Below are 16649 nucleotides of genomic sequence, written 5' to 3'. Positions count from 1 at the left end.
AAAGTAGACACCCCAAGGTATTTGCTAAGGGGCATGGTGAGTATCTTGCAGATCCTATTTCTTTCGACACATTTTTGGAAAATATATTTTTTCTTTTTTTAAAAAAAAAAAATGACAACAATTATATCTGAAAAATACTCACCATGCCTCTTATCAAATTCCTTGGGGTGTCTACTTTCCAAAAAGGGGTAATTTGAGGGGGTGTATTGTACTATCCTGGCCTTTTAGGACCTCCAAAACTGTGATAGGTAGCGAGAAAGTGATATGAGGAAATATGCCCTTTGAAAGCCTGAAGGTGGTTATTGGATTTTGGGGGCCTGTATGTGGCTAGGCTGCCAAAAAGTCTCTCACATGTGGTATCCCCATACCCGGGAGAAGTAGCAGAATGTGTTTTGGGGTCTTATTCCGCATATACCCATGGCATGAGTAAGCCTTATATAACTTAAGTGACAACTTTGTGTAAACAATTTCCAAAAATTCGAGGCAAAAAGAAATCTTTCATGGACTCAACATGCCTCTCAGCAAATTCCTTGGGGTGTCTACTTTCCAAAAAGGGGTCATTTGGGGTTTTTTGACCTACCCTGGCATTTTAGCACCTCAAGAAATGTGATAGGCAGTCAGAAAGTAAAAGCTTCTTAAATTCCAATATATATACCATAGTTTATAAATTTTATAACTTTCACACACCCCAATTAATGTACATGCATTGGGATTTTTTTTAAGACATATAGCGGAATACATTTTGGCCTAAATTTATGACTAACTTTTAGTTTATTGGATACTTTTTATAACTGAAAATAGAAAATATATTTTTTCTTTTCAAAAATGTTGGTCTTTTTTAATTTATATCTCAAAAAATAAATAACCCAGTGGTGATACAATACCACCAAAAGAAGCTCTAATTGTGTGAAAAAAGGACAAAAACTTTGTTTGGGTGCAGCATTGTATGACTGCGCAATTACCAATTGAATTAGCGCAGCGCCGTATAGCAAAAAATGGCCTGGTCATGAAGGGGGGTAAATCTTTCGGAGCTGAAGTGGTCTTAACCCCAGCTCGATTCCCCAGCTGCTTATTTGCAAACAGAACACCATGGCCAGGAATTGTCATTTAAACATTTATTTTTTTTTCTTTGTAAATGTCACTTTTGCTTTAGTGCATCATTACCGTAGTGCCAGTTCACAAGAAAATTTAGGGAATCTTCCAAGCATATTATTGTAAAGAATTGTAATTATTTTTAGATGTTGCCCTTGAAGCCTTTTTAAAAGTGCTGCTGTATTTTTAAAGATTTTTTTTTATTGATATATGTTCCTCCTGACAGTGCAGCACTCCCTATTTCTTTTGCTCAATAGTTCCTTCCCTATTATCCTTAAAAATGGGAAAACTTTAATTACAGAATTTAGACTTTAGTGGGGTATGGAGGATGTTTGCAATTTCTGAATTTTTTTTAACTGTTTGGTAAATGTCCCTCAAACAGAACCCAAGCTCATTCAGCTCATCCCTAACCAGGATGACAGAAGCATGGCAGGTCTGCAATACCCTCTTCTTCACCATAGCACATAGGAGAGGGGTTCTGTAATTCCCAGGGATAGTTGAACAAGGTAACAGATAAGAATACAGCACAAGCAGAGAGCACAGAATGTTATCATCTGAGAAGATTTCTGGCAGGGTCAACAGGTATATTTTGCACTGGAGAGGGAACTGTGCCTGAGGATCTGCAGTGCAAGGATCTCCCTGCCTCTGCTTCATTCATTATGTGGACTCTCCTGCTGCTTCTTAAATATCCCCCACCATCATCAGATCCCTAGTCAGGCAGCTCTGATGTGAGGTAGGAAAGCAATTCCGCCACTAAGATGTCTGCAATACAGAGACACACTATAGATGAAAGTGGAAAAATAGTGCTGGTGGACCCCTAAGTTTATCATATTGGTATTGCTGTCTTAAAGTATTGATGTTGATATAAATGATCTGGTTCCCAGGCAGGCGGCTTCTACATCCCAGATGATCTCCATGGTCTCCTTGGCTTATAGTGTAACTTAAATGGAAATTGAAGTGCCACACCACTGCTACCATATCCAGATACAACTCATTTCCAATAAAGGTCAGGGAGATAGTCCAAAAAGTAGCCAACAGATTTCAGGGGCCCAAAAATGCCCCTTTACTGGGGCTTGTTTTAAAACAATGTGAATAGACAAGAAGTGAAATGGACCTTTACTGATGTTTCTTCCATGTTTGATTAAAAGCACAGGCCTTGTCAGCACATGGTTCAGCTGCCCTGATGAAGGAGGCATTTTTGGGCCCCCAAAATACATTAATAACTTTTTGGATTGTCCCCCTGACTTTTATTGGAATAAAGTTGTATCTAGACCTCTTAACAGTGCTGTGGCTCTTCAGTTTCCAATTGTGTTAATGTCACAAGTTAGCCTGCAGCCTCCTGTTGCTTTGTCTTACCTCCTTGCTGTTTGTGTTTCCTTCACATGTGTGTCTCTCTCTGCTCACCTATGGGCGTCGTCTGCTATTCCCTGGGTTTTATGTTCTTCCCTTTCATCACTTCCTGGCCCGCCTCCTTGTCTGCCTGTCTATTTAAGACATGCTCAGTCTGTCCCACATTGCCTGAGCAACGTTTGTTGTCTGTGCTCCCCAGTGTTCTTCCAAGTATCCGGTTTAGTGTTTCTGTGTACCGACCCTGGCTTTGTCCCTGACTTCTCTCCTACATCATCTACCTGTGTACCAACCCCGGCTTCGTTCCTGACCTTGCTTGTCTTCTGCCTGTCCCAACTTCGGCTTGTCTTCTGGATCTCCTAGTCTACTCCCATTGCACCCTGCTCCCGCTAGCGGTCTTCTACTACAGCTGGGTGTACCTGGGGGCCGCGACCTGGTTCCAGCCTGCTCCAAGTCCATCCCCACCATCAGGGGCTCTGGTGAACAAGCAGGCTGGGGCTTAGACTCCGCGCCTTGGGGAACCCCAAGCTGTGGATTAAGAGCTCACCACCACAAGTGCTGACAGTTAAATTACATTGCAGATGAAGCCATATAAAGTAAGAGTGAAGCTAGCATTTATTGTAACAGAGTTGGAGGGTCAGGTATAATCAGCAGCTTGTCTTGTTTTGGCACAGCAACACTGCACATTTACGAATTTAGCACCCAAATACTTTGTAAAAAAAGTGCCTGGCTATAACATACATTATTATGATTATACATGATTAATATTGGTTTCTGAGCTTGCTGAGCCTGCACACTGCTGATATTTTTGTAGGTGGGCATTTTAAAATATTCATGATGAAGTAGTGAATAACACATGGAAACCACGTCCTGCTTCTAAGATGGGCAGCTATCATCTGTGATGCTGCTTCTTCCTCTTATTCTCAGGGTCTCAAGGCAAGTAGTGTAGTGTAGTTTCAAGGGCCTGCGGTTACCATATACCTCCAGTCTAGAAATGAATGTCCATATTGCTCTATAACATGCCTATCACTGTGTTAAGTCTATTTTTGCATGGCCACGCTGAGCTGTCTGGGACCTCTCACAAGTTAAATCCTAAGTTTAGTTAAAACAAAACAAAAACACAAGGGACATTAATTACGATCAGTGCAATCTGTCACTTTTACTGTTGGCTCCTTCAATAGTTGAAATCCTCCTCCACTCCCCCACCCCTGCCTCTGTAATATTTTTGATACAATAGGAGTTAGTAGAGCTGACAGGCCTGTGATAGGCACTCATCAAGAGTACTGACTCTCTGCCCACCTCCTTAATTCATAATAACCACCCTATAGCTTCTATAAATGAGGTTGGGTGGATGAATGTAAAGCCTGCCTCCTTCATTAATAAATCCTTTTTCATCAATGGGAGCTTCCATAAATGGAGGAGGGTGTGGAAAGAGCGAGCATAGTCAGCACTTTTGATGAGTGCATATGACAGGTCCCTTGGCTCTACTAACCCTGGCCACAGAAGAAGATTATGATCAGAGGAGGAAGATTTCAATTATTGCAGGAGCACAAAAGACACATTGGACTGGTAGTAAGTAATGTCCCTTGTGCTAAGTTTTTTTTCTTACTAAACTTAGGCTTAACCTTGTGAGAGGCTTTATTTCCTCCCAGTCTAAGAACTGCTGCTTAGGGGACTGCAAAGGATTAATGCCAAGTCAAATTCTGGTACTTACAGTATATTGCTTGTATTAAAAAAAAACACAAATACTGATGTACTAATTAGAGACCTGCATTCATTTGTGTCTTTACATTTTCCTGAAGTAAAGATTTCATCTGCAACACAGCTATTTGAAAGACCTCCAGCCTGCATATACTATACCTTCTCTATGATCAATAAATCAGGGTCAACAAATGCATTATACACCACAGGAAGCAAAGCATACTTTTTTTTCATATTATTTAGAGATGGCCTACTAAAGTTCTTTGGATAGGGGACCAGATTCATCAACAGAGACAACTGTGATATAAACAAAATCATTACCATTCATTTATACTAAAGAAAATACATATACGAAAAAAGCAACAAAGAAGATGGTGTAATAAATTTCTTGGTGTGCAACCTAGAGAAGCCACCTGAGCTGGCCCAATTTGCCATCTAGGTGCTTCATTACCCAGCATGACATGCTGGTAGGATAATTGACTCCTGGCTAGATTTAGCCATAGTACTATAGTCTACTGTATGGGCCAAGGATGGCTGCCCCAACTACAGCACCTCGAGTCCCTAGGGAGAAAACTATAGAAGTGTTAATTAATAATCAGCCAGGAAACAGGGACTCTGTTTAGGTGCTGTTATTTCTTGTTTCAAATGTCCTGGGCAAACACTGAAATGTTTTCAGGGCAAAGTCCAAGCAGCATCGTTGTAAATGAACTTTCAATGTTACATCCCATAATTTGGTGCAACTTCAGCAGGTCACACTGTTTTATGATTATTTCCTACTTTAATTTTTTTTGCAAATGCTTTTGAATGATTGCTATGCAGCTTTTTCATCTTCATTTACCTCTACATCAACTTTGTTATCTTTTATCAATTTTGTTATGTGTGGACCTAGAAAATTACATTCCTTAATCTTAGCATCACTAATCCTGGGAGATTAATTTCTCAAGCACATGAATGAGATTCTTGTTTTATTCCTCGCTTTAACAAAGTTGTACATAAATTCAAGTTTGATATGCAAAGGAAGGTAAACTTTTCAAGTCTGACAAGTGGAATGCTTATCAGATTCTTCTCTACCGAAACATGTGAGGTATGTTTTGGCCATTTTATCTTAATGTAATTTTTTTTTTTTTCCTAATGTGCGACTCACCTAAAAGTGCTTTATTTGTTCAAGCTGCAAGCTGAGCACAAATACAATGACCTTCAGATTTTCCAGTTATATTTATTATGATTACTTTGACTATCTATGCTAGAGAGCAAAAAACAACTACTAGATGTTATTCAATGTTGCAAATATGCAATTATATTTGAAATATGTTACTGCAAGGTCACTAATGGAACGGAGTAATGAAGATGTGGTCAGAAGAAAACTAAGCCTGGTAGAGAAAATTTTATATGTTTTTTCTTACATATATATATACTGTATGTAGTGTGTGTATATACTGTATATATGCATTTTTCTATGATCCTTGTAAGACCAGTACTTACTGTAGGTTGCATTGTGCGGTTTTGTCTGTGCTTGTAAAAGAACATAGCCAGTCAAGCTCAGCTACTGAGATATGTCCTATATTTTATAGACAATTAAAGTTTTGTAGGTTGGAGTCATCAGTGACAGTTGTTTGCTTATAACAGCATTATTAATTTAGGTTGTATTTTGTGTAGCTAGATATTTTTATAATCTCATTCTGTTTTGCTCATAGTAATGATGTAGAAAAGGATATGCCCATGCGGGAATAGCTACCCAACCTTCCAAATAAAAAGCCAGCAACATAAACTGAAAGCAGAGCTCCATAACAACAAGGAAGGTCTGTGCCAGGCGGGCCCCATCACAACAAGGAAGGTCTGTGCCAGATGGCTCCATTACAACACAAGAACTAAGAAGGAAAGTCTATACCAGAAGTAACCTGGGAACCTAGGGATTGATGCTAGCACCAAATTTCTTGCAATCACTTGAGTAGAACCTGGAGCCTTAGTAGCTTATGGTCATTGTGAAGCCACTATAATGTGAGCTAAGAAACTTTTAGCATATTCCTATTCTACACAGAGCATTGTTCATGCTCATTTGGTAAAAAGGTTAGGTAATGTGTGCATGTGTTGTATGTACATCTGTAATACTTTGCACATCTGGTATTGATTTCCTACAATTGTAGGTAGTTTGTATGCATTTTTGCTTAGTAAAAGCACATGATATACTACACAGGTTTTTAATGCTTCCTTGCTTTACCGCAAAGGGACATTAAAAGATACAAAGCAAAACACATTCAATGTGCAGACTTCTAGTTTACTGTTTCACTCGTAATAAAGCTACTCACCTATATAATTCAAAATGAATCCTTGTCCTTTCCCAAAGATCATTCCAGCTGGATCAGAGTGAAACTGAATTGAGAGGTCGGGGGATGAGGAGTAGAGTTTCTGAGGGCCACTGCTTCCCACAAACTGTCCCAAAATCTTTGATGTAATTTCATCTCCATCATAAATGGTCAAAATATCATTATTACTCAGATTCATTCTGCAATGACGGGCAAAAAAATATAGGATAAGTCATACAAAATAACACAAATATGTGTAACAAAATGTCAGTCAGCTATTATGCAGTTTCAGCTTTGAGCCCTCTTGGATGAAGTTTGTAGGGTACAATAGCTATTCTTTAGAATGAACTCTATCTTCAACAATTGGTTTAACCAGTGTTTCTCAAGGTTTTTTCAGTCAAGGTACCCTTTAAAATTCTGCTTAATCTCGAGGCATCCTTTAAAATCCTGCACAATCTCAAGGCACCCTTTAAAATTTAGCACAATCTTGAGGCACCCATTACAAAATGTAAAAAAACTAAACTAATAGTTGTACAGAATGCAGCAACATCTGCACATTTGGGACACCTAACGTCATAGGTGATTTATTTTTCGAAAGCAAATACACCTTTGCACACTGGTACTGACTAGTATTCCATTGTTTCTCTTCTCCCTCAGTTTTTCTGAATCACTCAGCTAATGTGATCCTAGTCCTGACAGAGAATGTCAGGAGAGAGCCAAGCAAGGCTGCTGGTATCCGATGTCCTTCTTATCAACTGATGACATCATTGGGATTTTTGTGTTGATGGCTGTTGGAAAGTTGTAATGGTGCACAATAAAATCCTGTGGCTTTGTGTAACTAAAAAGCAGGCCCTAGCCACCTGTTGGTTTGTATACAATTTTTGGGCAATTTTTAGGCATTTTTCCAAGGCACCCCAGAAAGCTGGGTTAAAATAATTAATTAATTACCTCAGTAGGCACCATTGATACATAGCTATATCCAAAATACCTAAATGAATACTATAATACTGTTATGTGCAGGGACACTGAGATCCTTTCCTGATTCTTACAATGGTGCAAAGAATGACTACATGATATCATCAGTTAGGTAATTCAGCATTCTTTATGTATGCAGTATAAGGTATACATGCCTAACTCAATACACAGTGTAGTATATCTTTTTCTTAAAACCAAAAATAATTTAATTAAAAATGAATCCTTCTTTCTATTTAAGTGACAGTGCTTGTGTTAGTCCATCTAACACTCCCCTCCCACCAGATTAACAATGCTGCTGTCCAAGAGTGCCCCTGTGCTCATTCATCTAGAGGGGAGGCATTCTAATACAGGAGAATGTAAGGAAAAACCCAAAGAAAAGAAAACTAATGCAGCCACCAAATCTAAGAATTGGTAAGATGCAATACTGTATATTACATATTTGGTTTTTGGTTTAACACTGCTTTAACTTGTGTATGTAAAACTCAACAACAGGTGGTAAAAATAATAATAATAATAATAATAATATACTATACAATGTTCAAAAAATTAAGGAACACTTTGAAAACACATCAGATCTCAATGGGGAAAAATATAATGCTGGTTTTCTATACTGATATGGACTGGGTAATGTGTTAGGAACTTAAGGATGCCCCATCGTTTGATGGAAATGAAAACTATATACCTACAGAGGACTGAATTCAATGACTCCCTGAACATCAAAGTGAAAAAATGATGCAGCAGGCTAATCCATTTTGCTGAAATTTCATTGCAGAAACTCAAAACGGTACTCAGTAGTTTGTATTGCCCCCACGTGCTTGTATGCATGCCTGACAACGTCCGGGCATGCTTCTAATGGGGTATTTCCTACCAGATCTGGACCAGGGCATCACTGAGCTCCTGGACAGTCTGAGGTGCAACCTGGTTGCATTGGATGGACTGAAACATGATATCCCAGAGGTGTTCTATTGGATTTAGGTCAGGTGAGCATGGGGGTCATTCAGTGGTATCAATTCCTTCATCCTCCAGGGACTGCCTGCATGCTCTCACCACATGACGCTGGGCATTGTCATGCACTAGGAGGAACCCAGGATCCACTGCACCAGCATAGGGTCTGACAATGGGTCCAAGGATTTCATCCCGATACCTAATGGGTGCCATTGTCTAGCCTGTAGAGGTCTGTGCATCCCTCCATGGATATGCCTCCCCAGACCATCACTGACCCACCACCAAAACAGTCATACTGAATGATGTTACAGGCAGCATAAAATTCTGCACAGCTTCTCCAGACCCTTTCATGTCTGTCACATGTGCTCAGAGTGAACCTGCTCTCATCTCTGAAAATTCTGCCAATTCTGGTGTTCAATGGCAAATGCCAATTGAGCTCTATGGTGCTGGGCAATAAGCACAGGGTCCACTAGAGGACATCGGGCCCTCAGGCCACCCTCATGAAGTCTGTTTATGATTGTTTGGTCAGAGACATTCACACCAGTGGCCTGCTGGAGGTAATTTTGTAGGGCTCTGGCAGCTCATCCTGTTCCTCTCTGCAAAAAGGAGCAGATACTGGCCCTTCTGGTGGGTTAAGGACCTTCTATGGCCCTGTCCAGCTCTGCTAGAATAACTGCCTGTCTCTTGGAATCTTCATGCTTTTGAGACTGTGTCTCCATCCTGGAGGAGTTGGACTGCCTTTGCAACCTCTGTAGGGTCCAGCTATCACCTCATGCTACCAGTAATAACACTGACCCTAGCCAACTGCAAAATAGTGAAAAACAGTCAGAAAAGATGAGTAGGTAAAAAAATGTCAATGGGCTCCACCTACAAAACCATTCCTGTTTTGGGGGTTGTCTCATTGTTGCCCATCTAGTGCACCTGTGCACCAAAGCAGCTGAAACTGATTAACAACCCCCTCTACTACTTAACTGACCAGATCAATATCCCAGGAGTTTAACTGACTTGATGATATACTCTGATTAAATGTGTTCTTTTAATCTTTTTGAGCAGTGTATATATACACTGCTCAAAAATACACACACACAGTATATGCCCAAACTGTGATACATGCACACACAGTATATGCCCAAACTGTGTGAGAAAGATTGCCTAATTGTATGATTGCATAGCTATGGTGTAGCAGCTCACATCAGCTCATGTGCTGCAAATTTCAGACCAAATGTTTTGCTTCAAAACTATAGATTGTTTTTTTTGCCAATTCTGATTATTTTTTCATTTTATAATTTTATAGACTGATAATATACAGTATGTTTGTTTATCTCTATATAATGGCTAGTTTATAAATACCCATATACAGTACATGAACCATCCTATACACAATTTGCTGGCCCATTTAAATGAAACTAATCTATGTGATCATGCTTAGCTTTCACAAATAACTAGAATTAGCACAATCCCCTAGAAAATATCTGCACAAGGTCACAAAATATCCTTTGTATGGCATGACCTCTAGTTCTATCAATAGTGGTCAAACATATATGGACAATAAAACACAATGGTACAAGTTATCATATAAAAACACAATATGGGTTATCATTTGCTCTACCTCTTGCTTGAATTAAAAAAAACCCAAAAAAATTGATTTGGAGAATTTAGCATTGATATAGATTGCTGCTTTATCCATGACTTCTCAACCTTCAGGACATAGGGGGAAAAGTATTTTAATTATCATATCTATCAATCCTTATGCCAAAACAATAAATAACAATAGTCATCACTCAACTAAGTAACCATATTCCGTTATTTATGTACCCCTCTGTTTATTATGCCTTTTTGCTCAATTCTGTAATTGTTAATTATTCATTTATAATTCAGCTAGAGACTGATTTTCTCATTTCTAAAATTCTAGGACAGAAATAAACATAAAAGTGTAATTTATTATGCTGAATGATAAATACTGCCAGCGCTGAATAAATGCATGACTGCTGCTTGGTCTAGAATGATGATGAGATTTTATTATATAATTTACCTTACTCTTAGAACAGTTGTATTATTAAATGTCTGCCTATAGTAAATGTATATAAGTTACAGTTTTTTCAAAGGATCACAGGCTTTATTAACAAAGTGCAACACAGTTGTTTTCATCAACACACAGTGACCAAAGAGAACACTAGTTTACCTTCAGTAAAAACTACATGTCAATACAATCAGCAGATCCAAAAATACAAGTTATATGGCAGGACTGCACAGTTCCTATTTGTGCATTACTAAGCAGAGAGCACAGTATGTACGTGTATTGAGCCAATATAGTTACACAAAATGGTAGATTGAAACATAATTTTTAAATATTAAAGCACATTGAGAAAATTACTTATATCATAATGGTCATGTTTGCAGAAACTTTACATCTACAAATCTTTTAAAAGAGTATAGATTCTTAAATTTCCAAATGGACCTCCTCAAGCTAAACAATTCCAACACGTTATAGTTTTTACCCCTTATATCTCTATTTGGTGAAAGTGGTGGTCTACATTCAACCTCCCTCAGCATATGCACTTTTATTTACATCTTCAACATGCCAAAAGAACACAGGGTATTTCCTGAGTGGTGTTTGTCTCCCACCCCACTATTTACTGTTATTTAATGCAAGCAACTGAAACCTCTAAATGATTCAAATTGTGTTGCTATGCCCAGCTATTGGTTGCATTTCTTGAGGACTATCCCTCTAAAGTGGCAGAAAAATAGGAACATGATGTGGGACCTTTTATAAAGGAACATTGGGAACTAGCACTACAAGCTGTCCAGACTAGCTCTCTCAACATTACACAGAAACTTTCACAACTATATATCCTCTTACATACTAATTATACCTCTTTAAGTCTTTTTAAGATGGGAGTTTCCAAAGATCCACTATGTAGTAGGTGTCACAGAGGCCATGGAGACCTGATCTACTCTCTGACTCTGCCCCAAACTACATATATTATGGACAGAGGTTATAGATACAACAAATAAGGTCTTTCAGTTTAATATCTAGGTTAATCTGAAGCATATTGGGTATCTTGGATACTCTAGAGAGGCCATCATGAGTGTGCTATTTCAGGCTTTCAAACTTATTCTACAACACTGGAAATCTACAGTGTCCCCTAAACTTGTAGGTTGAATAAGGGTAATGGGTGATACATTAAGAATGGAATGTTATACTTATAGATGTGCCCCCCACATTCAGAAATAGGACATGCTGCTGACCTGGCTGTCTCCCTCTTATGTTGTTTGCACACACTAGTACATTGTAAGTAAGCCATTATGAATACTAGGACAATGTAGAGATTCAAGACTTGCTCATATAATTGTGTTAATCTATGTATTTTGTACTTTGTTTAAATAGACATCATGCTAAGCTCCTGAAGAAGCACTATGTGCAAAACATGGTATATTTTTGGTGTTGTAAAAATATCTTTACTTTGGTCAGGAAGCTGCATACCATGAGAAAAGCAAAATACCAGTGTGGTTATGTGTTTGTGAATTTTAAATTGAATGGAATATTTTGATTCTGTTTTTATAATTGTTTAAGTAATAGAATTAAAAAAATATGTATTTTAAAACAATTGTTTAATTGATGCCTAAAAAGTCCATCTTCCTTTTCTCCCAAAAATACTTGGACGCTATACATATCAACACAGGGGCTGTCTGGCTACATTTGAGATGGTATGGTCCAAGTGGTTAGACACCCCAGATTTAGGCCCCCTGGATCTTGTTTTAAATAGGATTCTGTAGATCTTAATGGTTGCACACACAAGTGCTCACCATTTACCAATGGACTCATGGAAATACAGTATATCACTACTGAAGTTATTGTGATTGATGATGCGTTTACTAGATGATCTAGTTCCATTCAAATATGACCAATGTAAACATCTGTAATATTGTTTGATGACTGACTATTCTGGAACTGTGGAACTACTCAATAAATGTTTTCACCAATGTAAAAAAAATGATTATGCCACAATGAAGTCATTGCTACCCATTTCACCTCTCCTACGACTATAGGATATAAGTCAATAAATCTGTTGTTGAGCACCACGTTAGTACAAGAAATGCAGTCCCACAATAACTGTCAATCTCACAAATGACTATTGTTGCAGTAGTAATCAATGCACATATAGAGCAAAGAATATTCACTATGTAAGCCAAATGTTCGCTTTCATACTGTAAATCTATGTTCACACTGTATCTCCATCCATATGGATGGAAAAAATGCTTTTTCTTGCACATGATTGGATGATTGTGGTGAACACAGTCATTTCTAAGCTGTGAACAGTCATTTTCAAACAGAGAATTTACTTTAAGAAATCAAAAAAAGTGCAGCTCTTTACCCTTACACTGTTACAAATTTTATATGTGTGAATACAAAATGACATAAACAATTAGTAACAATGAAGTGATATTCAAAAACAATAGTCCACATAGAAAATAATTTTCTCATTAGTGGAAAGAAGTATATATAGTGCAAATCACCCATTCACTGTGAAAAATGTTAAATTATAACACCCATGTACTAGCAGATCTATGATCAATTTAAATTGAAATTCCTGTGGTGAAAAGTGTCCAAAAATATTTAGCTCCTGTAATTACACTCCAGAGTGAACTTATGAGGGTGCCACAGTTCAAAATGAGCTTCACCCACTTCGCAATGTGGCAACTTGTGAGTTTCCAGCGCCTTCAATCATGTGCACAACCAATCATTAATCCTTTTACCAGATTCTATTGACCAAAAAACAAAACATGGTCAAAAGCGCTTATATGGGTAATGCCTGTGGATCAGCGCTATAATCCAAACCAATTTGCCATCAAAATCACAGCAAGCCATAAGACACAAAGAACACATAGTGTAGTATGTTAAAGCCAGATAAGGAGCATGTTACATAAACCTGTTATCATAGCTGTTACAGTTTTGTCTGATTTTGCAAGAAGTGCCTTATTTTATAAACATATTTTTAAATTTTCCTTACAATGTCCCTAAAAATCAGTCTGGAATTCCATACCAGGTAAAATGAGCTACACTCAGTTCCCAGATATTGTATACAGAAATGAGCAGGATGGGTGATTTTCACTCTATAGCGTGTTCCACAAATACAAAATTATTTTCTTTAAGGACTACTGTTTTTGAATATCACTAATTGTTTATGTAATTTTATATTCACAGATATATAATCTGTAGCACAGCGTATGAGTATAGCACTGCACTTTTTGATTATTGAATCAACCCCAATAAGTACATTCATATCATGGAAGTTTTGTGTTTGTTTTCCTTATTTGACGTGTATATGTCTACCATAAGTCATTTTTGGATTTTTTTTGTAGTCTGGATTTTATAACCTAAAGTTCTGACCATGTGATTCATAAATAATTCAATAATAGTAGTTAAACTACTAAGTAAGGTTCCTCTTCTTTCCACTCTCTCTTGAGCCAGAGGCAGTATTTAAAACGTCTGCTGGTAAGTGAAATTAAAAAATAATTATTGTGGAAACTTATGAGGTTTGGGGGCATGGATGGTTACACTACAGGCAGAGATGAAGAAATCTCATTAGTTTTTTTTGCTGGGCTGAGAATGGATGCATATTACAAATAGCTGGAGTACATAACTTTTAAAATAAAGTGGACTAGCCAACTGCTGTCAGTGGAGATTAGATGGGGAGATTGTATGGGATGATTCAACAAAAATGTGAAACATATTCACAATATCCAATAAAAGGGAAGGGCAATTCAAAATTCTAGGCAGGTAAATGATTGCTGATAAAAGATACGAAAGCTACAGTGAGATATCTTTATCAGAATTTCATCAAAGTCTTTCTATGCAGTTGTTGAGAAATGTTATCAATACAAATTGTCATTTAGCACATGCTAACATAATTGCAAAAAATTCCCTGTTAGAGGGCTTGGCAAAGGAGCCATGAGGACGCAGTGTGAGAGAACTCCAAGCCTAGGACAGGGATAGCACCACAAAGGGTCACAAATCAAGCTACATTTTATTATGTCCAAGTTGGGGAAATTACCCAACCCCCCTCCCCCCCCCGAAGTCCAACCAGGTGGACTTCACTTCCTTTTCCAAAGCAACCGGAGCAGACATGTAAGCAATGGCTGACAGCAATATGGGACAGACTTGGAAACCCTCTTCAACTCCTGGCGGGCTTACAGTCATGCCGGACCAAGTAGCACAAGACCTGATGGCTCATTCAAGTAACATGGATGGGGATTCCCATGCTGATATGGCCCATTTCCTCAGACCTGTCTCTCTGGTGGGCTCTACAGACTCCCAAACCTCATGTGACATACTGCCACTTTCCAGCAGGGATCTCATAAAACTGTACAGTACACTGCACACAGACCTGGACTCCCTTGCACTGAGAATTGAAAGCACCTCAAGAGGGAGCTGGCAGACATGGCAGGCATATTACCCAAATCAACAACAGAGTCTCCAACCTGGAGGAGTCTCAGGCAATACTGATAAGGCTTTAAACTCTGGAGATGGAGAGTGCTGCACAAACTCAAGCACTGACACAACTCATATTGAATGTCGATGATAGAGAGAACAGTAGCTGATGGAATAATGTCAGAATCAGGGGTATCCCTGAAGCCACTAGAGGTCTGGATCTGAAGGTAACAGTACAGGCCTTATTAAATATTTTATTGGACAGACATCCTTCCACTGGTATCGAATTGAGTCCACAGAGTCCACAGAGTCTTCAGTCCCAGAGACCTGTGCAATAGCAATCACCCAAGGGACATCTTATGCTGTGTCCACTTTTTTGTGAAGAGATCATGCAAAAAGAAGGGAAAAGAAACAGGTGGAATTTCATGGGACACAAATCACCTTTTTCCTAATTTGTCAGACCAGGAGGCAACTGTGCCCATTGCTTTTTTAGTTTTTGCACACTGAAGCAGTAGAAGCTCTGTTCTGGCTGGCTTAAACCTTGGTCTCTAAACCTCCACGATGCTGCTCCCTCAACACTGGTGGAATCAATGCCAGTGGGCGGAGGCGGGAGAACCCAAAGTCTGGAGCTGACCGTGGTGGAGGATTAAAATGGCCTTCTGCTATTCTTTGCTACCCTCTTTGGATCGTATTCAGTTTCAAGTTTCTGTGAGTACGTTCCTGTTGAGGTTTTTATGACCCCTTCACCATTTGGGGCAGCCACCCACTGTGATGAGTGTTTTTTTTTCAGGGGTAACTCTTCAGTACCCTCAGTACCCTTAGAGTTACAAACCATGTATGGCAAGTATACGACTCATTAATAGGCCTGTCATATGTTGGGCTACTTCATTACATGCCTGTGGATGAGTGTACTAGTTTTGAATACACTAAGCAAACTAACATCTTTACTTCCCTACCTTAGCTTCCTGTTTTCACTTGACAGGGGATTATGTGGCGTCAGACAGAGATCCATAGAGTCTGATGATGGACCATATCTAGAGGAAGCTCAAATAAGCAGCAGAAATTAACAATGACCTCTCCTGCACTACTTGCCACCTCAATACGCTGTTCTGGTGGGAGGATAACGACAACAAATGGACAACTAGATAGAGGTCAAGATATGTTTGACCTACAGTGGTCTTGAGTTGAGTGAGGTCTTTCCCTTTTATGAAGCTACCTGTTTGTGATTTCTCGCAGGTTAGGGGGGACCTTTTTATGTACCTGTTATTTTTTCATACCTCTCTAGCTGTTCAGACTAGTAGTAATATAACTCTGTGAGACCTTAACCATTTTTGCTATTTGATGGTTCTATCAAGGGACAGTCTGATGGGGGGAGGTCTGAATGGTCTTTTCCCACTGATTCATTCATCCTATGTATGGGTTATAGGGGGAAGTTCCACTCCCATGCAGGTAGAAGAACTCCCCGGAGTTATGGTGTCATGTACCACTGCACTCACTGGGTTGAGACCCAGGTCATACCTATAGCACCTCTCTCAATTTTCACAGAGAAGACCATTCGGGCCTCTGCTTGTTGGTTAGTTTTACCGTGAAGGAAGATCCCTGTTGGGCGAATCCTTCCAGCACTATACTCTGTCAACCAAGCTTAGTTGACATGCACTGTAAGTATCGTAGTTATAAATTATAAACTAGACTAAGATTGCCACTGGCACCCAAGCAGGCTGTGTAACAGTTTTGTTGTTATACTTGAAGAAGCCCAGAGAGGGGAGAGAGTCCACATTAAAACCTGTGCCTATGTAGAGGTAGAGGTAAAGCCCTTCTCTTTTAAGCTCTTGACAAACATCATGGGCAACTCT

At 38.9% G+C, this 16649-nt stretch overlaps 1 protein-coding gene across 3 annotated transcripts in view; it reads right to left on the bottom strand.

Moving 5' to 3' along the window:
- SEZ6L (seizure related 6 homolog like) overlaps positions 1–16649 on the bottom strand; it is a 570023-nt gene that overhangs the window by 99158 nt on the left and 454216 nt on the right. For all 3 annotated transcript variants that reach the window (XM_089684123.1, XM_089684122.1, XM_089684124.1), the window contains one exon: positions 6447–6643. In XM_089684123.1, the coding sequence (XP_089540249.1) occupies positions 6447–6643 (197 nt within the window). The remainder of the gene's footprint in view (positions 1–6446; positions 6644–16649) is intronic.

The sequence above is a fragment of the Staurois parvus genome, unplaced genomic scaffold (assembly GCF_062004578.1).
Source record: "Staurois parvus isolate SC_StPar_1 unplaced genomic scaffold, SC_StPar_1.0 ptg000336l, whole genome shotgun sequence".
Classification (NCBI taxonomy): Eukaryota; Metazoa; Chordata; class Amphibia; order Anura; family Ranidae; genus Staurois; species Staurois parvus.
Note: the sequence above shows the minus strand (reverse complement) of the source record. Positions and strands in the feature narration are given on the sequence as shown.